Source organism: Eretmochelys imbricata, chromosome 10 (assembly GCF_965152235.1).
Source record: "Eretmochelys imbricata isolate rEreImb1 chromosome 10, rEreImb1.hap1, whole genome shotgun sequence".
In the NCBI taxonomy this organism is placed as follows: Eukaryota; Metazoa; Chordata; order Testudines; family Cheloniidae; genus Eretmochelys; species Eretmochelys imbricata.
The window spans coordinates 8942246-8969357 of NC_135581.1; the positions used below are offsets into that span (position 1 = coordinate 8942246).

Genomic DNA, 27112 nt, shown 5'->3' on the forward strand with positions numbered 1-27112 from the left:
AATGTCTCTAATAGCTTCTTGTGACAGGTTTTAGCCAGGGGGATATTTTCCTACCTCTGAAACAGACTTGTATACAAGAGGGAGATACTACCTATGCAATAGCAGTATAAGAGGGTTAATTCACTACTGTTTCAGGTACACACAGCCTCACATGGAACATACAAGGAAATGCCGTGTATTATTACGGATGAAATCAGTCCGCTACTTTGCAGATCATGGCACTAGATGGTGAATGAGAGGTTTGTTTCAGCCCCACTGATTCTATGCTCTTCAGATGAAGAAAAAACTGCAAAATGGTGACTTCCCTCCCCCCACTCCTGGAAACCAGAAACAGATGGGGAATCGGAAAATAATCATTTTTCTGTGTTTCACATACACCTTACCTGAAAAAAAAGATAGGTCTTGGAGTTGCGGGTAGCTTGTTTTTTAGACATGCAAGAGACCCAATGCCTTTTGGGCTCCCTCTCACCCTCCTTTTCAAACCATTCAAAGGGGAGCAATAAGTAGTGTATCAAGTTACATGCTGGTTTAAGAGGAAGTGGTAAATATAGCCAGTGGTTTTTTTCCCTCTCTCTTTCTTCATTTCTTGTGTTTAAAATGCAACACTCAAACATGAGCGGCAACGCAAACTGCCCATAGCCAGATAATCCCCTCTAATGCACTGTCAACCTCAATGCATAAAGTAAGATTCAACAGTCACCTTACATGGCCGTATGGACAGAGTTATTCATAACTGTGTCTATGAGTTATCAGGGGGTCAGAGATGAACTCCAGCAAGTATGACTGGTCCAACATTACTTTTTAAGTCTCTGGAGAAACTGGTCTATGCTCTCTGTGCTGCTAAACAAGCTGCACTCCTCCAGCGATCATGGTAAAATAGAATTTTATACACCATGCCTAGAAGGTCATTGTCTCACTTGTCCTACTAGACTCTAGCTCAGTATTAATTATGCTTCATTTCCAGTATGTAGTCTCCATCCCATATCATAGATACTTTGAGCTAATGCTATTTGAGGAGGTGCTCAGTGCAAGCCTCAAAGCATTACAGATAATCCTGGTCATTTAATTTGCCTTTAGCGAACCAAGTCTGAGCTGATAATGAGAGGACTTTCAGTTTTAATTTGTTACTATTACTCTTTGTTAACTGCTAAAGCAGACAGGACTAATCACTCTGGAAATAATCATTGAGACAAGTCTCCCTCATCATTCCAGCTTTCCATGACCAGGCTCTTCCTTCAGAAGAAGTCTGGTTGGATTTATCCTCACTCTTGAGCTTGTGAAGAGCTTTTAGCTGAGAAGACGAACTTCCTCCCCTTGATACAGGACGGCACATTAAAGGTTTTTTCCTTTCCCATGCACTCACTACTGATTAGATCATCATTAACAAGGAAAAAGCTACGAACACATTCTGTATCTTTTATTTCTAGCAGACAATTTACATAAAATTCCCCTTTTAAGTTAGTGATCCATAACTTCCCGCAATATACTACTAATGGAGCAGCTTTGGTAAAGAACTGAATGAAACAACCAATCAAAACGAAAGAGACACAATCACAGCTGATTTTGAAACCAACACATTTCACCATGTATGTATTTAAAAGAAAATCTGCCAAGCCATATCTTCTCAGTGCTTCCAAATGATCCAGCTTACTCATCCCTTTTCAGGTCTGTGTGGATGCTGGAGATGCATGCTGTCAAGCAGTCTGTCATGCTAGATAATGGAGATCCATCTTTACATGATTCGTAGACCTTGGATAGAGGACTCTAAGGTCTTGAGAGAGAAAACATTTATTAGTAAGTACTACAGTATCTTGTGTCAAACACAGTCAACCCCTACTGCAAAACTAAGTGATAGAACAAAACAGATGAAACATGAGACAGGTCCAGCTCCCTAACTTGGCCCAAACACTGGTTGGGGCTGGTACGTGCTACCAGATTATAAAGCAACCAACTGTTCTCTTACAAAAACTGTGTACAGTATACCACCAGAGTTACAAACTGACTGGTCAACCACGCACCTCATTTAGAAACAGAAGTATGCAATCAGGCAGTAGCAGAGATGGGAAAAAATAAATAAAAAAAGCAAATACAGTGCAGTACAGTGTTAAACATAAACTACTAAAAAATAAAGGGAACACTTCTGCATCGTAAAGTTTAAAGCTGTATTAAGTCAATATTCAGTTGTAAACGTTTGAAAGACCATAACGTTTTCTTAGAGTTACGACCAACCTCCATTCCTGAGGTTCTACTGTATTCCAGAGCTCAACAGAAGAGTCGGGGGGTCTACAGAGACACCTGCTGGCCAATCTGCACCAACACATGCAATCTGGTCTGGAGGAAATTCTGAGACTTTGCGTCGAGAATAGGGCACGCATAGGTGTACATATGGAAAAATAGCTTTCACAAAGTTGGATCCTTAGATCCTAATTATATCCCAATTATGGCTGGGGTTTTTAAAGCACCAAGTAGGGCACCCTGCCATAGGAGTGTCAAGCGGTACTCTGTGAGGTCTTGTGCTGGAATTTTGAACTATAAATCCTAGTTTCCAGGATGAATGACCTAGTCTGTTTTGACATCAAGATGAACCTAGTAAAAAGTCAGCCTAGAATCATTTGCACATTTAAATCCATTTAGGCTTTTGGTTTGAACTTCCATGTATTTTGGACCTCATGTTAGATGCTTTTTTGCTACATTTAAAAAAATATAGTCAAGAAAGTCTCTCAAGCTCAGTCCCTAAAAGATGGAGAAAAGGCAACAGTGGCCCAGGTGCACAAAGGTATTTAGGTTCCTAACTTCCATTGATTTCAATTGAAGTTATAAGCCTAAACACCTTTGTAGACCTGGGCCAGAGTCCCTTTCATTGATGCAGTGATGATTCTGGTCTCCTGAGCCAGCATGGTTGTGACTCAAAAAAAAAAAAAAAAAAGAGAAGAAGGGGATTGGAGGAGGAAGAAGAGGATTAACAGGATTCCTACACGGACCTAAATGATCCCATTAAAAAATTAGTCTGGATTAGTACCATCTGCTGAGCAAATACATCTGTGATTATGTTGAGTCTTGGATCTGTCCTCTCTAAAGAGTTCACTAACAGTCCTAAATATCCAGTCTAGATTCCCTAATGCGAATACAATTTACATTAGGGCTGAATCCCAGGTCCTGATATCCAGAGATTAACAAGTCACAGACAGTTCACACATAAGGCTAAGATTTTGTCGTGGTTATTTTCAGAAAAAAAATCACAGACAGGTCATGGGCAATAAACAAAAATTCACAGAAGCCTGTGATCTGTCCCTGACTTTTACTAAAATGAGCTGTGACAAAATGGGGAATGGGGGAGCCAGCACCCACTGCTGCTGCTCAGAGCAGCTGGGAGCTGCAGCGGCCCTGCTGCCTGCGGAGGCCGGAGCTCCAGGACTCGCGGCTGGGAGCTGCGGGACCCCCAGCTGCCGCTCAGAACTCCAGGTCCCCCGCTGCCTGCGGTGGCTGGGAGCTCCGGGGGCCGCCCTTCACGGATAGGAGCTCCCCGTGCCGGCTGAGAGGGCCCCGCCGCAGCTCAGAGCTCCAGGGCGGGGAGACGCCTGCAGGGGCCCCCCACAGCGGCTTGGCGCTCCAGACCAACAGCTGGGAGCTGTGGGGCCTAAGCTCCCTGTAAGCAGCGCGGCCGCACGACAGCCTATTTAGCACGGCACAGGTGCTCAGGGAACCCACCCGGGACCTGCTGGGGCGCCCCTCCCCCGGCCCCAACTCAGCCTGCGGCCCGGACCTGCTGGGGCCGGGGCAACGTGGCCCGGACTGGCCTGACCCATCCCGGAGCAGCCCAGCCCCAGCCTGGACCTGCTGGGGCTGGGGTAGAGACGCCTATCCTGCAGCCCCAGCCCCAGAGCTCCCGTGGGGGGGAGAGGTGCCTCTCCCCCCCAAGCCCCGTTGCTTCTCTCCCCGCCGCACCCTTGTGCACCCAACCCTCTGCCCCAGCCCTGAGCCCCTCATCCCTGGCCCACACCCCCTCATCCCCGGCCCCACCTCAGAGCCCACACCCCCATCCGGAGCCCTCACACCCCTGCACCTCAACCCTCTGCTCCAGCCCTGAGCCCCCTCCCACACTCAAAACCCCTTGGCCCCACCCCCACCACACAAATTTTCTTATGTGCACCAATATGGAGGTGATGTGTCACACATCACCTTCATGTTGGTGCACATAAGAAAATTCTCTGCAAACGGGTGGGAAAAATTAGAGGGAACATGGGGGGGGTGAGGGAGGGGGACTGCCCTGCACAGTGGCTGGGAGCTGCGGGGGCCCCACAGCTGAGATCTCTAGGGCCCCCTGGCTGACAGCTCCAGCTCTGCAGCCCAGGGGCTGAAGCAGAAAATGTCAGGGAGGTCTTTGGAAGTCACAGACTCCGTGACTTCCGTGACATAATCGTAGCCTTACTCATAAGCAAAGTAGTAAATACATACCTTGAAATCCCAGATGGTCATTGCTCCATCAATACCAGTGGTGCAGAACTTACGACAATCTCGCTTGTCTACCTCATAAATAGACACTTGGCTGAAAACAGAGAGTGACAGCTGTAAGCGAGCTCAGAATACCAGCGGGCCACAAACAGTGGAGACATGGTTAAGTAGACTTTAAAGCACTGGATATTACTGGCTTTGTAAGAACTGCAGAAGGTTCAATCCCTATTCTCCCATTGGAAGAGTGACGTGATTGTAATGTGTACTTTCCACACGATTTTCAGTATGCCACTTGAGAAAGAATAAAGCAAGCATCATATTTGGAGGATGCCGGAGAGTCTGCTTGAAACCCCTCCATCTTTCATTGGTTGTGCTATCAAGTGAAGATTTCAAAACACAACCCCACCTCATGCATCTTCAAGGAGTAAGAATGGTGAAGTCTTTCTGCCAGTGTAAGAACTTGGTAAGCAGCCTCCAAGGCAGACCGGGAAGGTCATCCAGCACTATTATAAAAAGCTTATCATTTAAAGAGACCCCAACTTTACTTTAGAAGTGTTAGTGTATTTTGTGCACATGGAGTACTGGGGCAAACACAGAGGAACATCTCACATGATTAACTTGTATTCGCTCATTCCAGAAGAGTAATAAATACTGAAATAAATTTTTGAACATGAGGGTGCAAGGAGAATTAGTTTTTCAGGTGAATTCTGCTCACTGGATTTAGTGGCTTTGGTAAGTGTCAAGTCCTGGTTATACAGTGTCTGTTCAGGTCTGAATTATGAAACACATTAAACACAACTTTACCCAGAAGCAAAGGGAGATAACATGTGTAACTATCAATGTTAATGATTATCTTTTATCAGGTTCCAGAAAAAACTGGAGCAATTAAATCTCCTTATTCATGGCATCAGACAACAGCCGAAGGGGTCAGGAAGGAATTCCATATCTCCCTTTCCAACAGCTAACATCTATGCACAAAATTGTTAAATTGGCCAGGTCCCTGGGGCAAAGCATTCTTGCCTTTCTATGAAACACCAGGAATAAGCAACTGTCAGTGAAAGGGTAAGTTTTCTGATAAGGGAAATCCAAGGTTGAAGGGTCTCAGATATGTCCTGGAATATATAAGGTGCAAGGGAGCTCTCCTTGTCACATGTCCTGAGCGCTGTGGCACTCACGTGATGCTGTTTTGATGCAGCGTCTCCAATGCAGTGTTACGATCCTCTGTAGTGGCTCTCTTGTCCATGTTGCGGAAGCGTTCCATGGCAGAAATATTGCGCTGAATGCTCTGCTTTGGAATGTCTAGTTTGGAAACGAAGGTCAGCGAGCCACGATCATCACAGTTAAAGAGCATTGGGCAGCAATCATGGCCCTGCAACAAGACATCATTAAGGCAAAAAAAATCTAGCTAATTAAGAGCAGCACCTTTGCTTTTTATACCGCACTCTGCTGAACAGCTCATGCTGGTGCTTCTGAAGAGGTATTTTATTATTGACTAACTTCACAATGTAGTGCTTCAATGAGAGGATAACACATACAACATTCTACAAGGGGAAAGAAGAGACACTTACAGCTGCCACAACGCTGTTCTCAGAGACAAATGACACACTCAGGAATGGGAGGTACTCTGTTTTCAGCTGTGAAACCCTAGACACAAGAACAATTGTTAAAGAAGGGACTCACTGAAACCTCTTATCTTTTGTTTCAAGAGAATACGACAAAAGGGCCCATTCTCAGACAGTGCTACTAGTACACAAGCTAGTATAGCCCAATTACTGTAATATGCTGCCTTCAAGTGATCCAAGTAGATTGTGACTTACATGAAAGTAATTATAGCTTAGTGCAAATGCCCTGTGAAATCTATTTTTATTTTAATTCCTGTGCCATGTCCCCAAGAAATTAAAGAAGAGACAATAGTCAATGTTTATAAAAATTCTACAGTAGTTTATACTGTGCTGCTGAGCAGGCAGCAGAGGGAGCCATTAACCAGAAAAAAGAACAGGAGTACTCGTGGCACCTACAGAGAAGGTGGAAGTTGCCATACAAAGTGTAAGAGGCAAATTAGTTAAGATGAGCATCAGCAGGAGAAAAAAAAAAACTTTTCTAGTGATAATCAAGATGGCCCATTTAGACAGTTGACGAGAAGGTGTGAGGATACTTAACATGGGGAAATAGCTTCAATGTGTGTAATGACCCAGCCACTCCCAATCTCTATTCAAACCCAAGTTAATGGTATCTAGTTTGCATATTAATTCAAGCTCAGCAGTTTGAGTCTGTTTTTGAAGCTTTTCTGTTGCAGAATTGCCATCCTTAAGCCTTTTACTGAGTGGCCAGAGAGGCTGAAGTGTTCTCCTACCGGTTTTTGAATGTTATGATTCCTGATATCAGATTTGTGTCCATTTATTCTTTTGCGTAGAGACTGTCAGATTTGGCCAATGTACATGGCAGAGGGGCATTGCTGGCACCTGACGGCATATATCACATTGGTAGATGTGCAGGTGAACGAGCCCCTGATGGCGTGGCTAATGTGATTAGGTCCTATTATGGTGTCACTTGAATAAATATGTGGACAGAATTGGCATTGGGCTTTGTTGCAAGGATAAGTTCCTGGGTTAGTGTTTTTGTTGTGTGGTTGCTGGAGAGTATTTGCTTCAGGTTGAGGGGCTGTCTGTAAGCGAGGACTGGTCTGTCTCCCACGATCTGTGAGAGTGAGGGATCATTTTTCAGGACAGGTTGTAAATCTTTGATGATGCGTTGGAGAGGTTTTAGTTGGGGGCTGAAGGTGACAGCTAGTGGCGTTCTGTTATTTTCTTTGTTGGGCCTGTCCTGTAGTAAGTGACTTCTGGGTACTCTTCTGGCTCTGTCAATCTGTTTTTTCACTTCAGCAGGTGGGTATTGTAGTCTCTAAGGTGCCACAAGTACTCCTGTTCTTTTTACAGATACAGACTAACACGGCTGCTACTCCTAAACCAGTCATTAACCAGAAAATTATTCCTGGCTATATGCTGACCTTATAGAGCATTCTGTACACAAGTGATGACACACATTTAAAAAGATTACACATTCCAGCAATACTGATAATTACCAATTTGGGCCTTTTCTGCTTGATAAGACAAAAAGCGAGGTCTCAATAAGGTTACAAAAATAACGTAAAACACTCCAGTACTTAAAGTACTTGGCTGCATCCTTTTAAGATACAATAGCTGGGCATTTATATCAATACTAAATGATCTCATCATTCTAGTTATTACAACAATACTAAGGGAATTAACGAACAGGCCAGGATTTCAAAGATGGCCCTAGATCATCTGTATTATTTAATGATCTCTCTCTAGCTAAGTATACATTCTGCATTTCTCACCAGATCTGTGTGTGTCACAATTAAACACAGCTGTGCTCAGATGGCCCTCTCCTCTCCCTACATCCCTGGAACAATGTCACCTCTCCCCATTCCCAAGAGAAGAGAGGTTGTACTTGTATACTGTGTTTAAATCAGGAGAAGGGGGGAGGGCGGGGGAGTACAGGAGGGTAGTAAAATATTTCTACCATGGTTGGAGGATATAATTTAAAACTTTGCAACAAGTAAGATGGTAAAGAGGACAGGTGTGGAATTGAGATTTCATGGAATAAACAGTTTATTCTCCAGTCCATAGTTAACACTATCAAATCAGGTACTAGAGATGTAGAAGAACTGGACATGCTCTCACAGAAGTCTCCTGTAGCTATTCTACAGGAGAATGTAGTTTACTAATAGCAGAACAAAACACACAGTTTCAAAAACAAAACTGTTCTTTCAAAAATCATTAATTTACTCCAGATTGGTCTTATTTATCCAAAATTTCCAAGAGCCTACTTGAATAGGCCTCAGAGACACAAGTCTTCTAAACTTTAAATGCACTGCTTGTACGAGCCGGACACAACACTTCTGGAAATACCAGCTTTGTTCTTCCTTGTTGCCAACACAACATTCCACATGCCATGCTTGCCCTTCCCTCCTAGTATCACAGGGCTAATAAATCACAAATAAAAAGAAAATACTTACATCATATTTTTTGAGGCATCAGCAACTGACACGGTACTATCATGGCTGACCCAGGCTAGGCGGTTACCACTGGCAGAAAAACTGACGCTGTGCACCCATCCCCCACTTCCAGCACCACCAAACTCTGACATCAGCTGCCCAAAGGGCATCTTTGAGCCCCATGGTGTGCTGGCTGGCTTTTCATCCACTTCCTTAATGTAAGCAGAAAACACTCTGCAAATAAAAAACATCAAAATGATAATGGAAAGAAAACCAGACACTTTAACTGCATAAAAATCTCACATTAGAGTCACCAGGACAGACGCTCCATTAATTATGCCATGCTAAAGCGCCATTTTTTGAGCTTCCTTTGACAGCAGACTTCTGTGTGCTGTGGGAAAACATCAGCACTCAGCAGCATTATGCATAAAACGTACACAGCCTTCTTCTCGCAAATGCAACCTTCTGTCTCTTTCCTTTTTGCCAGAGGCTGGCCATGGAAATGTATACTGCACTTACAAAAATCCCCTGTTGCATTAAGATTTTTGTTTCTTCCTTTCACAGTACTAACAACCCTGACAATCAAAGCTAGGAGAGAATCTGAGAAGTGCAATATGTAATAGCCAGCTAACACAAATCCTTACAAAGATACCCATTCTCTAGATTGAGCTTTGGAAAGAGAGACTATCACATTCAGACTAACTGCTGGAAGAGTGTATCAAAACATATTAAACGGTCACTATTTTTCTGCATCTCTTTTCCCAGCACAGCTATTTATCAAAATGTGTTAAATAAAAAGTCTCCCCATATAATCAGATTCCTTTTGCGAGATTCAGGAGTGGCACAATATGGCAACCATAACTGCTATCCTGGAAGTTATTATGATGTCACAGGCATAGGATTAACAGCAGCAGTTAATCCAGTGAGCAAGAATGTTCTTCCATTTGAACCACACCATAGTACAAATACTTAAACATTTCAGTAGAACAGCAGCAGTGATCAACTGATCATGCTCAAGATCAAAAATGCAGAGGAATTTTTTTTTTTTTTTTTAAAGTGAGCTTATGGGAATATTTTTTAAACTTTGCATGTGTGGGGCACATTGTTCCACATACGCTTTGAAGAACACAAACGTCTTCAGTAAAGCCGACAAATATAGAACAGAAAAAAAGCCTTAACTGCAGCTATGTTAATATGGCTACCAGAGAATTCTAAATTGTAAACATGAGTTCAACCAGCCTGGTCAGTTTAAAACAGAAGTTGGCAGAAGGACTGTGTTATTGGTAGGCTTAAATTTAAGAGCCCTTTATAAGAATCCAGAAGGACATCTCAGTTAATATATGGAAATAGGACAAATGTTAAAAGCAGCAGCAGTCTTTGATACAAGGCAAGAATAAATCAGTCCCACGTAGCAAGACGACTGGGAGATGACTGGTGATTGAAGAAAGCTTTTCATTTGCTGAGATTTCTTTCTGAACCATTCAATTTTTAGAACTAAAGCCATCTCTCTGCTTGAAAGTCTCCACATTCAAAGAGCACTAGAATATGGCCTTTATTTCCAGTGATGTTGTTCCAGCTACAGTATAAAAAACTCCCCTACATAGTGCTTGTAGCTATACTCTAAGAGAGAGATAAAGTTAAAGGAAGAGGCCCTATGGATTATCAAAGCCAGCCATCTTAAATCCAATTAAATAACTATCAACCAGCAGCACCTCTTGCCCTGGATTTTTATCAGCACATCTCCTGCTTGTTGAAGTGATGTACACTGCTAGCTACTACCGATTTTGGCCATTTAATAACTTTCCAGAACCAGCTATCGGTACAGATGTGCTAAAAGACCAGTTGTCTTTATAACCTCTAGTATATAACTGAACATTCGCCTGGAAAAAGAATTCCAGAGATCTGTATTCACCCTTCAGCAGAGAAAGACATTTCTCCTAACATTCAGAAATAGGTTATTCGCAGACAATAAAAGTAAGATTTGGAAATGTGAACTGAGATGGACATTTCTTCCTCTGACGCATCTTCATAAAGAACCGTTCCTCTCTCTGATCAGAGTTGTAATTGGTATTAAATGGTCCATCCTGCAATGCAAACTTTAAATAATAAATGCCTCCTAAATATTGTAATAGAAAGATTCACATTTCAGAATGGACCATTTCCAGTGGAATGAAATGCAGGGCAGAACAAGTTTTCCAGTAGGAAGTACATGAAACGAGAATATTAATCTTCCATGATTCATTGTTCTGTTCTAAGGAAATCCTGGGAACTTGATTCAACCTATGTTTGGGAATTTCTTGCATATCCATATCTTCAATAAGATTCTTCAATAAGGGATGATTAGACACAACAAGGCATTATAAGGTAATCAATTCCAGCTTCTCAGCAGCAGTCAAAAGAAAAACCTTGCATGAGATTCTCTCCACATAAGAGGTGTTAGAGAAAAATACCAGGACAAAAAAATAATTACAAGTCCAAAGAAACTGACATTAATATAAAAAACCTCACATTTAAACAGCACCTTTCATCTCACAGGGTTGCAAAATGCTTTAAAAACCATATACAGAAGGAACCTTTCACACAACTCAAATGCAGTCTCTTCTGGAGGGGTGAAAGAACAGTTCACAAAAGTCAACTGTTTAGGGCATGAAGTGAAGATATATACCCTATCCAATTTAAACAAACTGGGCTTTGGTCAGAACACCTCTCCTCATGTGAAAAGTGCCATGAGATATCAAATGACCAAGTGCTCCAGACTTCAGATTTACATCTTATTTTAGACGAGGAAATGTAATGTTTGAGCCTAGCATTTATACTAGTAGACACTTTGAGTACACAGACCTTATTTTTAAGCCTAAATACTTCCCCTGTAGCATAAAGCAAAATCCTACATTTATTTTAAGCAGAAGGAAGGGAAATTCTCGCTATTGTGCAAAGCAAAAGTGTTTAAAATAAAAAAAAGAATATAGTGAAATCACCATGTAGAAAATTACCTATCTGGGCCCAGATCCTGCAAGCTGAGCCACATGGATGGACCAGTGCACTGCACCCCATGACTTTAATGGGATGCTGTGCAGGTAGCAGGAATCTATCTGCACTGAGCAGCTGCCAAGTCTTCCAACCTCATGCTAACAATGGCCAAAGGTCTGTTTCATATAAAATATGGTGCTTGACAGGCTTTGATTTCATATTAGGAGCAGCACGGAACTGACCATTAGGTACCTGCATAGCTGAAGCAGTATTAATAAGTAAACACTGCTTTATGAAAGTAACACTGACTTTTTAGTGGATACATGCTAAAAATCCAAAGCCCTGTGTACATGTGTAGTGGCACAGATTCAGTAGTCTGTCAAGGCTTTATTTTATTTTTCTAAATAAATACATTAGTACGTGATGGGTTGCTATTTGACAATGTACACAGGATTAGCACATTCTTACTGCTGACTGATTTAAATCAGTAACCCAAATCAACTTGCAAATGCTTTATTTACTCTCACCTGCATTTGAAGTCACAGGATCCTGCAGCCAGCAAGACATTATTGGGGTGCCAGTCCAGACTTAGGACAGTGGAGCGAATAGGCTTTTTAATGTGTTTGCTCACCCACCTAAAATACCAGGAAATAAAACGCATTTACTGAGAACCATTTGCTTACCATTAAAGCGCCAAATATCCCGCAGTATATGACTCCAACACATCAAATCTCAGTGCAAGTGACTGGAAACATTCCAACTTGACATGTAAAGGAAGAGAAGACTGAAGTACAGATGGCCCATTCAATCATCATTACTGTTAAATCTGCCCCTATCATGGAATCATAGAATATCAGGGTTGGAAGGGACCTCAGGAGGTCATCTAGTCCAACCCTTTGCTCAAAGCAGGACCAATCCCCAATTTTTGCCCTAGATCCCTAAATGGTCCCCTCAAGGATTGAACTCACAACCCTGGGTTTAGCAGGCCAATGCTCAAATCACTGAGCTATCTCTTTCCCCCCTGACTCCCCCTGTCCCAATTCTTACCAGAAAATAAATGGTTCTAGACATCATGGATGGAACTCCAGCCCTCTTATTACCCCACAGTGACAGTACATTAAAATGCAACACTTGTAATATATACCTCTATTCTATCAGATATATGTATTCTCTTTACTTTTCAGCTAGCGCTATGTAGGTTTTTTGAGACACTGATCAGCTGAACTTTTTAGAGAAGAATTCAACTAGTTATTCTCTTTTTGCTCCTTTCTTCTACCTTACTCCATCTAGTCGAGATTTTGTAAATTCATTTCAGAAAGTACTGATGATTGCAAAACCTCCAATACAATTCATAGAGCTCACAGCCCCTTGAAATTCGTCAGCCGGCATCAACAATTAAAACAAAGAAACTACTATTCTGATCAGATAAGCATTTGGATCCTATGCCCTTTTGAAATCAATTTTTGGAAACACTTTAATATACCAGATTGACTACTCTGACCTTGAGCTCATTAACTTGATTTTGATGCTGTCATTTTCCTCTTTTATATGCCCTAAGAACAAGAAAACATTGCGGAATCATAATACTAAGTTGAGCAGTATTATTTTCTTTGTACAACATTCTGAATGCATGTTTTTTTTTGCAGCGAGCTTTAAAGTGTTTTCTGCAGCTTATCAACTTTTCTGTTCTTTATATTTTATGGTAAAATTTATGAAAGTTTTATAAACTCATATTGCATGGAAATTTTCACAGGTTATTCAGAAGATTACAAAATACAGATCAATTAAATGCCGCATTTAAGCCACAAATAACAGCAATAGCAAAACAAAGCTTTTTCCATCTAAATATTGTGACTTGGGAGCAAGTTCTTAGCCTGTAACTGAGTAAAAAAGACTCTCTAAAGATGGAGGATTATGCAAATAAGGACGAGGTACCATTCAGTCCATGTTTGTAAATCTATCTTAAAATGCAATGTTTTCTAGCCCGCCCAAGTGCTGTGGCTTTGGCCTAGTGTAAATGCTAATGAAAAGTCGCATGTGTCTCACTCATCTTGTAAGAGACATGGAAGTGCTAATGGTTATACATTGTTTGATGCTGTCAGGTTCAAGTATGGTCACCCACTCCATTTCTGAGTGTCTGGTAGACCACTTGTTTCTTTACACACCAAACAGAAGAGATTTATTAAATGTAAGTTCTTCGCTTATGCAATACATTTGTTTTGAATGGTTATGTTTCAGATGGTATATGACTAAAAAATAAAAACTACAGAAACCTGTGAAATTCTCTCCTTTCGGGGAATTTCAGGGTATTTTGTTTTATCCATACCAGGCGGTTGGACCCTGCCATGTGTGCGTGGGCGCATAGAGAGCCTGCCCCGCAATCACCCTACAATGGTCCCTCATCAAATGGGTCTGGTTCCCCTCTCTGGGCCAGGCCACAGTGCTCAAATTTAGCCAAAACGCCTTCCCTACGCCCCATGATGGAGTAACTGGGCCAAACCTGAGCCGTGCCATGACCATTTGATGTCATATTTGGGAAAGATATGGGGCTCCATTTCTGAAGCCCTATACAACATTTACCCAAACCACTTCAGAATCTTGGTGAATTAGTATTGAGATGGTTTGTGTGTCAACCACAAAGACTATTATACCAAAAAACCTATTCGGTAAATGAGCCAAGTCCCAGGCGATAGTTAGTTATAAAAGAAATTCAGGCACTTTTGAAAGAGGTAGGAGAAGAAAGAACACCAAATATTTGAGAAAACCCATTAAACCTGTCAGAAATCAGGTAGTGGAGTATGAAAATAAAGGTTTAAATAGACGTAGAGTAAAACCTCAGAGTTATGAGCACCAGAGTTGAAAACTACCAGTCAAACACACACCTCATTTGGAACCGGACATATGCAGTCAGCAGCAGAAAAATAAAAAAAGCAAACAGTACAATACTGTGTTCAACGTAAACTATTTAAAAAAAAAGGGAAAGTTTAAAAAAAGATTTGAGAAGGTAAGGAGACTGTTTCTGTGCTTGTTTCATTTAAATTAAGATGGTTAAAAGCAGCATTTTTCTTCTACATAATAAAGTTTCAAAGCTGTATTAAATCAATGTTCAGTTGTAAGCTTTTGAAAGAACAAACCATAACGTTTTGTGCAGAGTTACAAACATTTTGGAGTTACGAACAACCTCCATTACTGCAGTGTTCATAGCTCTGAGGTTCTACTATAAGTGTTAGAAATACATTTTCAGGGCACTGTCCAAGGATTTAGCTACATATTAATATTAATGAGAACTGCATGATTAAATCACATGAATAACATGTACCCTTTACAGCTTTGACACTCTAAGAAAACCTCAATAAAAAAGATAAAAACTCAGCAATTAAAGCACATCTATGGTCCATTAGCTGCATTATAAAATACACTATGGAGTACAGAACCAAGACAATGTATTGCCTCATGGATTTGCCTTAATGGAAATCATCAAGTTTAAACGGCTCACCAGTCATTTTCAGACTCAAAGTAGCACACAGATATGAGTCGAGCTCCACTTCCTACAGCAAATTTATTCTCCAAAGGAGACCACTTCACAAAGGTGGCCGCGCGATTAATTCTCAGAATCACTAGAGTTGGCTTCCACACGCCGTCTTTCTGACTCCAGACGTAGGCATTGCGGTCTGCACCACAAGTTACAATGCGGTCGCTCTTGGGAGCCCAATCAATACCTGCAATTTAGACCTTCTATTAATATCACATTTTCTTTCTTGTGAATCCCTGTTTACTGTATAGCAACCCAGAATGGAGACATCAGCTATTGCCCTTTGCCATGAAGACAGATACCAATGATGTCTTCAGCCACCACTCATTCCGTGACTATTGTAAAGCTTTACTGCTCCTGACTTCCCTCTCCAAATCCCTCTTACTGATAGATTTTATTGGAACATAGACTGTGTGATAAGGAAGACTGCTTTGAAAGCTCGCCCATTTGTAGCAGAATGGCTACCGCCCTCTTCCTCCACCCCCTCTTCTGGATCCCAATTCTGATTTCTGCAAGAAGCTTATTACTTCAATAGCTAAAGACGCAGTACTTCTAAAACTTCGCCTAAACTTCTAGCATAGTTGTTTACTTTGCTGCGCCAAACTACACAGTCATGGTCTAAAACTTTAGACAGTAGTAGTTTTTAGCTTTGTTCTAACATTTCTATCAGTTTTTATGTAGGAATACAATATTTATGTCTGTGTCATGCAGACTTACGCTGTGCCATCAGCCAAAAATACATCAATTTCAATGCAAAGCAGCAAATAAATGTCAGAAAAAGATAGTATAAAACATCCCTTTGACAAGCTTGCCGCAGCTTTCTGTCTTTCCTATGCAATGATGGATGTTCTCAACTGGAAATATTCAGAACAGAGTTATTTCCTATTTCTTTCCTCAGCAGCTTTCTTTTTGAGTCAGTCTGCTATCATTAGTCTCCCCCTGCCCCAAAAATATATGTAGACCTTGCATAACATCACTACTCTAGTACTAAAAAAAAAAATTCCTTGAGCATGCCAATTAAAAAAAACAACATGAAAGATTCAAAAATAGAATTACAGTGGAAAAATATGGCAGAATCTGATACCTAATATTTTTAGATGCAACGTTTATTCTACAATTCATTTCTGGCCTATTATAAAAATAGGTTTCTTAATGTTAAAATACCGCAAGTGTCAAGACTTGGTAAGCTTTAAACGCCGCATAGCACCTGGCATTTTCAAGTGGCAGTGGTATGCAACATTGACTTCTGTAATGAACACCAAAATGTTGCCCAATTAGGTGATGTATGTCTTCTTGCTAGTGGCAACAGGTGCAACTAAAATGCTGAGGAACACCTTTGGGGATGACAAGTCTTTTGTACATTCAACCAGGCTAAGCGGTTAGGTCAGCATGCAAGAGTGTAAACTGCTGTGCTTGCCAACGAGGAGCAGGTAATTTGGCAAAGTTCCCACAAAACCTTGTAGTACAAGCAGAGGCTTCTGTCCATTTAGTGGACTGATATCAGCCCACAATACTGGTGGACAGGGCAAATGTTGATTTTAACTAGTTTCCTTTGTTAGAGAATAGAAACCTTTTCAAAAAAGCACCAAGTAATTTTGTTTAAAAGGCTAATGCAGGACACTCCCATTTTATACACACTACCGGGGTGACTCATGTTTTGGTAATCTTACCATTCCTACATTTTAATTTTGGATCCTGAAAATTATATTAACTAAGCTTCTGCGTTAAAGCCAGGGACCCGTGAATTCCAAGAATTCACACAAGTGGAATTTACCCCAGAATTGTGCATCAGTATCTAAGCTTTAGTTAACAAAGATTTCTAGCCATTATGGTTGCAAAGAAAGTGTTAAAATATAAAATGAGTAAAACCCATGCAGTGGTATGTCTTCCTGAATCTGTAGACAGCCTGAAACAATAACTCACAATGTGAACAGTACCATTTATCTCCAGTGAGCGTTCACTCTGAAACCAAAACATGGTAACTTAAAAGTGAGCACTGTAAATCTCTACCACATCTCCCTGGATGCCAAAATCCTCAACGTCCTGCTACCCAGCCACCAAAACCCACAACGTCTAGTTTTCCCTCACTAATACAAATACAATACTGAATTCTCAATACAGACATATGAGAGACAGTACAAACTGTAAATGCAAAAACAGATTAAAATAAACTGAATTTTATCATTAAAGAATACTGTATTGTTATATTAATTAACTCCCCTACCCCCCCCACCCCAACTTTTAAAATTAAACTCAGCTGCTGCAGAATTTCTATTCTGGCACGAAAACCAAGACCTTGCTGTAGAAATGAGCTCTAGATTTTCCCAGAATACAAAGGACTTTTGGTAAAACTGTTTTGCATTATCTTCCTTTTCACGTTTTATCTTGTAAAACGGAGTCCTGAAGACCCTGTCCCATCACCGGGGTTTATAATGGCAACCCACTGCTCTTTACACAAAGACACACTGTATTACAAGCATATCAAAGAGGAGAAAGGAAGAAATTAACTGATGCCAACCTGCTTAAACACAAACTGCTTGTTTAATCCCCAGCAAATATATCTATAGATATCAAAAGCCACATACCAGTATAGCAGAGTCATATATACTTGCTGAAGTTTGCTTACTAAAACTAGCAATAAAGATGGAACGCAAAGTATGACCAGAGAAAAATCATGACAAAATTGGCTTATTTGTAAAGTTGAAAAAATTATTCCTGCTCTCTCAGTAAAGATTGTTTTTAAAGTCACAGGAACAGGACACTACTACTTTTTACAACCTTGAACTTAATATGGTAGCTACTTAATGGAAGTGTTTGGAAATCAATGCTTTGCTTCCCCGCATTTGCTTTATGTGGTCCAGGAAAATACTGCAAAGCTCAACATAAAGTGAGAGTGCCAACCTATACAAAGGCTGGATCATCTATTCATCACTTACAGATTTCTTACTCTGTTTGTCAGACTGCTTCTTAAAAGCACGTTGAATCACTTTCTATAACTATGTTGTCAAACTCTGCATATTCACTTACCTGTAATGTGTCCATTGTGTTCCTTCAGCTCATGAGCTTTTACCCACTGGTTCCCACTCTTCTTATAGATGTGAACTTCATGGTTATTAGGGCTAATGGCAATCTCTGGCAAAGGGAATGAATCCATTAGTAAGTGAGATTATTTTTAATGACAAAAGCTTTAGAACAGCATATCTTTCCGAATCAAGTCTGTATTTTTCAGTTTCAAAATGCGTACACAGGTGGATACAATCTCATTGGGAATGCAGAGTCTGGACTAAAGAGACTTAATCCCAAAGTCCAGAACACATTGTAGGGCATTTCTTATCTGGAGAAGCTGTGAAGAACTTTAGAGCTGTATGATGTTCAGTATTCAACAGTCTCCAAAGAAGAAAAGAGATTCTGAAGGTTATAATCCAAAATGGGTGGGGAGAAACTAGGGTACAAAAAAGGCTGGATTTGGGGCATGGAAAAGAGGGTTAAGAGCGAGGGTAACGGGAAGTCATGTTGCAAGTGATGATGCCCATTTCAATCAAGTTTTTTCCTTTTGGGCACTGCAGCTAAACACTTCTAAGACTCTAGTTTCCCGTATACCCAATGTCCTAGTACGGAATTTCGAAGACTATCACTATTGCAGCACATTTTGCCGTTTTTAGGGGAGCGCTCAGTGAGGAGCACTAGGTATTTGATATGGTCTTGTAATTGTTGCTGTACTGGATTGTTTTCTTCTTTTCAAAGTTCTGGGTCACCTTTCTGTAAGAATATGGTTCTGTAGCATGTACAAAATACCAATCAAAGGGGAAAAAGATAATTAATTTGGTACTTACGAGTACGATCTCTGTTCCAGGCATGGCAGGTGATTGGTTCTAATAAAAACTGATGTAGAGACATTCTGAATAAAGAATATTCTTAGTGTTTTAACCAGTGAAAAAACTGAAAGGAATAAGAGTTGAAAAATCAATGCTTTAAATTTGATAATTACACAAAGCTATAGTCTTAGGCATTACTTACTAGGGTTGTTTCAGTCAAATACTATAGCATATTTACACAACATCATAACTAGTTCAACAACAGTATGGATGCTTACAAAGGTCACCTTTGCTATCTCATGAATTTATAAAGCACCCATTCACTATGGTATGCAGACTTATTTTGTCTTCTCATTCTTAATACAGCTAATTGCAAATTATCGCTTCTTAGTGTTTCTTCACACATACGAGTGAGACAGGCTTTCCCTGACTTATGAAAAGTCTTCTAACAAAGCTAAATAATTCTACATAGATATAGAATGTTGCTTTTTAAAAAGCTCTCTATTTAGAGGGATATTTCAATAAACTGATCAAAGTCCCCTGCAATATCAAGGCTCAATGGCAGCATTAAGATGATTCCAGGAATATTTTTTTTTAAATGTTGAAAGTGTCATTTTAATATTAAACACACACATTCCACTGAAACTTAACTACAGTCTACTGACACATTTGTTATGTGATAAATTATTCACTTGATTAATCCCAAAAAGAAATTACTTCTAATTAGCTATACATTTTTGGATTACAGAATTTTTTCATGAAAACTGAACACTAAAACATAAAAATATTCTAATCTGTAAATATACTATTTTAAAAAAGTTTAGTATTCCATAATTTGTATCTGCATTAAAACAGATGCCACCGGGTTCTGCAACCAAAGTTGTGTTAGTGAGTAACCACACAACTGTATAATATAGTACAATCTGAGACTCTATACGTTCCACCCGCACAGCTGTCAAAAGTATAAAGACGCTGCAGCATAAATGGGTGGAAGATAACACTGCAGCAGTTTAAAAACACCTGTAGTCATCAAACTATATACAGCTCAGTACATATAATTTGTATTTGCCAATCCCCACACATATGCCTACTAAATTTCATATCCAAGGATCAATTTATAATAGTCCAGGAAAAAGCTTTTTTCCTACATGCATCTAAAAGAAAAAAACAAACACAGTGATGTCATTCTAAAACACACACACCCATTATAATCTGAAATTACAACATACCCAAGTATGGCCATGTTAGCCGAGGGTGGAGATTGCAAGGCAAGGTAGGAATTCAGATGCAAACAGGAAATGAACAGAACCCAACAGAAACTCAGGAGCGAATGGAAGATGAGCAACTCCTTACTGAATTTAGCAAATGGAATCACAGTAGTTTAACAAATGATACAGCATTCCAACACCACCAATATTTTTGGAGACTTTTTTTTTTAAACTTAAGTACTGTCCCCACGTCATTACCTTACACTTAAGGAAACAAATACAATTATATATCAGTGTACTTCTTAAAGTGCATTTTGAGAAAAACAGTATTTAAACTTTTAACTAAGGTCAAGGTGATATAATTTTAAACTGACACCTGATTGCTTGTTCTTCTAACACCCATATTTGGGTAAATCAAATAAATCTCCTATTATTGGAGAGGTTTTATCCGGTCCTACCAAAGTGTTATATCATCGTTTCCTTAATTAAAAGGGATTTGAGTTACCTCTGACCTGGAACAGCCATGATTTGAAATTCCATTTGTTAATCTAAACAAAATGCCTGTAACTTCTTTTTATCATCTTCTTGTTTTAGTGCACGCCAACGCTCAGTGGCAGTAAATTTCCATATACAGGAAAAATTGAAGAGATGTTCCACCAACAAGGATGGCTCAGCCCTTTCTACTCTTTCAGAAATAAAATGTAGAAAATTTTCCAAAATCCAAAGAGTATAGTTATTTCAAAACACGGTTTCTAACACAATCCTGCTACTTTCCCACACAAGCGCTACATGTTGGGGACACACTCCAGTCTTTATAACATCTAGTCCACAGATTTTACTTCTAAGCTTCACACTAAACAGCAAGTTGGTATCAAAAATAGATGCTCATACATGAAAACAGCTCTAGTTCACCTTAGAAAGATTCCCTCATATCCAGTATTAATCTAAAATGCCCATTCCATGAATCTAGATAAAAGGTATCATCCATTCTTTCCAAATGACTGGGTTTCTCTAGTGCAATAATGGTATTAATAAAACAGACATTAGATCTCCCTTCAGCTTTATAAAGTGACAGTATTCTGTTTTGGAGGACCAACTAATCACTACAGAGCAATGCTGGGGACAGATGTTCTCAAAAATGAATACCTCTCAGCCACACATTTGATAACTGCACTATCCTTTTCCTAACCTTCATTTTTAAGAGAGTCAAAAAAAATCAGTACAATTTTCAGTCAAACCCTTCCTAATCACCAAACAGCTCATTGCAGGACAAAGACGCTAATCCATACTTTAGTGAAGTCGGCCCTTTGATATTACTGATAGGTATTCAGTGCAGTTCTCAATCATCAATATCTTCAACTCTCACTGCCAGACCAACCTGAGAATCCCCCACAGGAAATAGATAGCCCCAGTTAACCTTGTTATCTAGGTACTTGGCCTAATATATCTAATTAATTTACAGCTGCAGAGTAATAATCCTTGCTTTACAGTATCAAGACGGGAATTTTATCTTTCTGTACAGTACCAGCTTCCTTTTTCATGGGTGGCAGGGAGGGGAGCGAGATAATGGGGTGAAGAAGGGGTGTTAGGCTGCTCTCATTCCCTAACCAAGACAGGATGAACATGTTATGGGGCTATCCCCAACACACACATAGCAGGAATACTGCCCCAGAATCCAGATACAGTGCTAAAAAGGCAGAGATTTTTTTAACCCCCATCCATCTCCTTTCAGATCACAATAAATCATCTGCAACATCTGGAAGGGAAGCTAAGTGTCTGCAGTTCACCGCCTCCTGCTACTGTCATCCCCTCCGAATCGGTCTGGGTTGCTCCGGCGCGGGGCTAGCTCCTTACAGCCGGGGCGACCGGCCCAGGCTGCCGCCCGCCTTCTAAACAGAGACGCCGTTTCCGACCCCGGCCCAGGCTGTCACGACTGGGGCGCGGGGCTCGCCCTAGACCTTGGAGGGCCGGCAGGAGGGGCTCTGGCGGGCCCCTGCCCCCGCCCGGCTGCTCTCAGATGTGTGGGGAGCCCCGCACGTCGCTGGGTAGGAGGGATCAGCCCCAGGCGGGGACACGGCGGTGGCGCGGGGACAGGACAGGTCCGGTCCGTGCCGTGCCCCCCCCCGCGAGGGGTGAGCGGCTGCTCTCGCCGCCGGCCCCCCCCCGGTTCTAGGAACAGCCGGACACCCCCCCTTCACCCCGCCCCCCGGTGCGGAGAATGGGTGGGGAGGGGTTCCCGCCCCTCGGCGTGAGGGAAGGGGGCGGGGCCCAGGTACCCCCCACCCGCTGAGGGGAGGGGCCCAGGAAGGGCCGAGCCCCCCCGGGGGGGGAGATGAAGGACCCGGGGTCCCCAGGCGGGCCCGGCACTTACCTGGGGGGAGGGGAGGAGGCAGCGGAGCGGGACTCGCGGACTCTGGTCAGTCAACGCGACTCCGCTCCGGGCGGCGAGAGAGGGAGCGGCCGGCGGGCCCGGCACTGACAAGCGATCCAGGAAACAGCCTCCGAGTCTGCGCCCGGGCCGGGAGCCGCTCCTCTCACTGCGCCTGCGCACACAATCGGGGCGGGGTGAGTTCCTGCCCCTACGCTTGCCTGCGCACGGGCTGGGAGCGGCTCCTCACTCTGCGCCTGCGCGTAGAACCGAAGCGTGTTGAGGTGCGAGCTCTTCTACACAATGGCGGGGGTCGGGGGGGGGGAGGAGGAGGAGATAGGATGGAGCATGCGCAGTGTCGCCAGCTTGAAGGGGAGAGCTGTACATGCGCAGTGATCAGTCCTGAAGGGGAAAGTTACACATGCGTACTGCTGTTGGTTAGTGATTCTGTGCAGAGCTAGTCCCTGAGGTGTCTCCCGAGGGTGGGGCTCAGCTGCGCGCTGTGGTTTGTGGCAGCACCTGTCAGTTAAGCAGGATCTGGCTGATCCAGCAGCTGGGTGGGAATTCTGACCTCCTTTGTCAAGTGCTTCGAGATCTACTGATGAAAAGAGCTGTGTAAAAGCTAGGGAGTAATGTTATAAATCAAATCGGGCTGTCATAGTTACCCCTATTCTACAGATGGGAAAACTGAGGCACAAAGGAGTTAAGTGACTTGCCCAAGTTCATCTAGTGGGCCAGTGGCGGAGCAAGAGTAGAACTCAGCTCTCCAGAGTCCCGGTCTCCTGTTCTATCCTCTAGGTAACACCATCGTATTTATAAAAGGCAGCACTTGTAAAACTGGCAACGTAGTAGAGAAAGGACAAGTCTGAGTGGAGCGATGGGAAGATTAGAGCGATTCTTTGCAATATGCAATCATTGGAGTTCTTATTGGTCTGCTTATAAAACTAGTTGAGTTGTACAGATTAAAGATATGTAACTAGGTCAACTAAATATTACATAACAGGATTGAAATTGCATTTAAATACAGTATTACATTTACAAAATGATTTTCACTGGCAGATGGGTTAAAGCAGCTGAGCCAGATAAGTTACAGAGCAGCCGTGTTCTGCAGGAGCTCTGCAGGAGCTCGGAGATTTTAAATGCAAAAATACGAAGGCCTTGTCTACAATAAAGGTTTCCAGGAATCTCCCACTTCGGCTCCAGCTGTATCACTGCTGTAGCTGTGCAAGTTCCAGGGCAGACAGGCTGCCAGCAGTTTCACCATCACACAGAACCATAGAATCTCAGGGTTGGCAGGGACCTCAGGAGGTCATCTAGTCCCACCCCCTGCTCAAAGCAGGACCAATCCCCAATTTTTGCCCCAGATCCCTAAATGGCCCCCTCAAGGATTGAACTCAGAACCCTGGGCTGGAGTAGAAGACTTAGTAGTGAAAAGGTCAGTGACCAATCTACACTAACACTTCGCTAACAGTGGTGGAACTCCACTAATATGACAGCAACAGTGGGAGATTTTCAGAAGAACCTAACTATAGATGAAGTTTGCCTTAAGGTATTAAGAAAAAAATGACGGGACATAGTTTCAGAATGCAGACAACTGCAAAATATGTGCAGGCATGTGCAAAGAGATAACCGAGTGCACAACATGAATTTGGGATTCAAAATGGGTAATTAAACATAAATGCATTTGTGGGTGAAAGTATCTATTTTCGAAGTGCAAGGTAGGCTCCGACATTTGAAAATTTGTCACTTTCAGGCACAGGGATTTTTTCCAAGATGCACTTGCTTAAGACTTCAGTACAGCATCCACCTAGGTTATAATAATTTTTCAAAATCAGTTTTCATAACCAATATTAGAGCTGTCTGACTTAGCAAAGGCATTATATTGATCTCAAATAGCAACACTGGATGTATTGAAGTTGCAAAATTTGTGATTCTTAACAAAGGAAGGTAAATTTATGCCATCATCTTGGACAGCTTCCATAGCTGGTTCAGACAGGCCAGTTTAACAGCTGCTATGCTGTATTTTAATCTTCTGTGTTTAAGTGGATTGTGTGTGAAATGGTTGTGACATACAGTGGGGAACGAGGGGGCATGATTCAGTTGTTTTTAACCTGATCAAAACCTTAAGTAAATGCCATCTTTCAGCTGTGGTCTTTGGTTCATGTTTTTCCTTGGTAGTTCCTGCAAGATGAGGTCTTCCCTGAAATCAATGGAAGTCGGGAAGCTCAGCTCCAAGGGTCAGGCCTGAAATGAGCACATTTGGAAACAGATTTAGGGCCTCAGCCATTTGGTAAAGTGTCAGATATCTGCCATGACAGCCCTGCTTCCTAGGGTTGCCAATTTTGGTTGGATGTATTCCTGGAGATTTCATCACATGACATAATCATTAATTAATTAAATAGATTAAATTTAATTAATTCCGGGAGACTCCAGGCCAATCCTGGAGGGTTGGCAACCCTCCTGCTACCTCCTGCATACAGGAGAGTTGTAGGCACAGCTACATTTGCTTCTCCCAACCCAATGGCAATGGCTAAAGGCAGCTGGATGGACTGTCTTCCCTCTTGGCTCCTGCCTGTGCCTGCTAACACCTGGCCCTCATGGAGCTCCTGGGTGAAGATGGATGTGGCTGGTAGGGAGGTGGAGGGAACAGGTGATCGCTGTGGGAGGGAGGGGGAAGAATTGGGGAGGATAACACGGAGAGGGGGCTGAATGAGGGTGAGGGCTCAAGGTTCCCCTCCCGATCACCTCACATACATCAGGGCTCCCACTGCCCCCCCCCCCCCACACACACACGTTGGAGGGGCTTGACTGGTTACATTTTTGAAGGAGGGAGGAAGGCAGATTGGGGCAGTGAGGATGGGGAACGAAGGAGCCAGCAGGTGGCAGTGTTTATCCCAGGCTCTGCTGAGGGACATCAGTCGATTTGGTGCAGCTGGACACTAGTCACCATCACCATTTGCCCTTGGGACAACACAGCTGCTGCTTGGTGGTTCTGGCACCGGCTTCTTCAGGGGCTGCAGCATTATTCTCCCTGGCATCACGCTCCCTAGTTTCAACTGATTTCTCCTACAGCTTAAGGGCATGGCTGACAAGCCCAGAGTTGGGGATTCGTAGAAATGTAGGACTGGAAAGGATCTGAAGAGGGCATCTAGTTCATCCCTCTACCTGAGACAGGATTAAGAATACGCTGACAGGTGTTTGTCTAACCCATTCGTAAAAAGCATCAATGACGAGGATTCCAAGGGACTCTCCCTTGGAAGCCTGTTCCAGTGCTTAACTATCCTTCTAGATAGGAGGTTTTCCTCATACCTAATTTAAATCTCCCTTGCTGCAGATTAAGCCGATTACTTCTTGTCCTACCATCAGTGGACATGGAGAACAATCAGTCATTGTCCTCTTTACAACAAGCCTTAGCATATTTGAAGACTGTTATGAGGCCCCCCTGTAGATTAAATATGCTCACTTTTTTAACGTTTCCTCATAGGTCAGGTTTTCTAAACCTTCTATCAGTTTTTGTTGCTCTCCTCTGGGCTCTCTCCAATTTGTTCACAGCTTTCTTGAAGTGTGGTGCCCAGAACTGGACACTATACTCCACATGAGACCGTATAATATTCCAGTGCAAAGTAGAGTGGCACTATTACTTCCCGTGTCTTACATACAACGCTCCTGTTACTAAACCCAAGAATATTATTTTCCCTTTTTGCAAGAGCATCACACTGATGATTCAAATTCAATTTGTGATCCCCTAAAACTCCCAGATCCTTTTCAGTGGTACTACCGCCAAGTCAGTAATTCCCCATTTTGTAGCTGTGATTTGATTTGTCCTTCCTAAGTGAAGAACTTTGCGCTTGTCTTTAGTGAATTTGATCTGTTGATTTCAGACCAATTCTCCATTTGTCAAGCTTGTTTTGAATTGTAATCCTGTCCTCCAAAGTGTTTGCAACCCCTCCCAGTTTGACGTCATCTGCAAATTTTAAAAGCATTATCCAAGTCATTAATGAAAATATTGACTTGTACCACACCCAGGACCTGTGGGACCCTACTAAATACACCCTCCCTGTTTAATAGCAACACATTGATAACTACTCTTTGAATGGTTTCAGAGTAACAGCCGTGTTAGTCTGTCTTTGCAAAAAGAAAAGGAGTATTTGTGGCACCTTAGAGACTAACCAATTTATTTGAGCATGAGCTTTCGTGAGCTACAGCTCACAGCTGTAGCTCACAAAAGCTCATGCTCAAATAAATTGGTTAGTCTCTAAGGTGCCACAAATACTCCTTTTCTTTTTACTCTTTAAATAGGGTTTTTAAAATCAGTTGTGCACCTACCTTATAGTAATTTAATCTAGAGCAGAGTTTCCTAGTTTTCTTATGAGAATGTCCTATGGGATTGTGTCAAAAGCCTCACTAAAGTCCAGATATATCATGCCTACAGCTTCCCCCTTGTCCCCTAAACCAGTAACCCTGTCAAAGAAGGAAATCTGGTTCGTTTGGCATTGATTTGTTCTTGACAAATCCTCCAGCTGTTTCTTGGAACGGCCGCTGTCCCCTGCCACACTGCTGCTGGAGCTGGGTCTGAACGTGTTCAGCCACCTTTGCTTCCGCCTCCCTTAGCTGCACAAATCTCTGATCCCAGGCATCACAAATTTTAACCCATTGTCATAAGGGCCTGTATCACACAGACACACCACGCTGTATTTGTTCACCCCAAGGGAGCGTGTGCCAGTACACAGTAGTGTCTGGGTTGGAGAC

General features: G+C 42.2%; 1 protein-coding gene across 2 annotated transcripts; it reads right to left on the minus strand.

Annotated features, from left to right (window-relative positions):
* Positions 1-1402: 1402 nt before the first annotated feature.
* ARPC1A (actin related protein 2/3 complex subunit 1A) lies at positions 1403-22552 on the minus strand. 2 transcript variants are annotated; one of them, XM_077828203.1, is made up of 11 exons: positions 22367-22552; positions 20017-20139; positions 18806-18911; positions 18000-18104; positions 14937-15159; positions 11968-12075; positions 8492-8704; positions 6021-6096; positions 5628-5821; positions 4456-4546; positions 1403-1771 (listed from the first exon to the last, which is right to left on the minus strand). In XM_077828203.1, exons 3-11 carry the CDS (start codon positions 18867-18869, stop codon positions 1733-1735), a joined length of 1113 nt encoding a protein of 370 aa, XP_077684329.1. In that variant the 5' UTR covers positions 18870-18911; positions 20017-20139; positions 22367-22552; the 3' UTR covers positions 1403-1732. The 2 variants fall into 2 exon arrangements, with proteins under 2 accessions (XP_077684329.1, XP_077684327.1); XM_077828201.1 differs by lacking the exon at positions 20017-20139.
* Positions 22553-27112: the final 4560 nt, after the last annotated feature.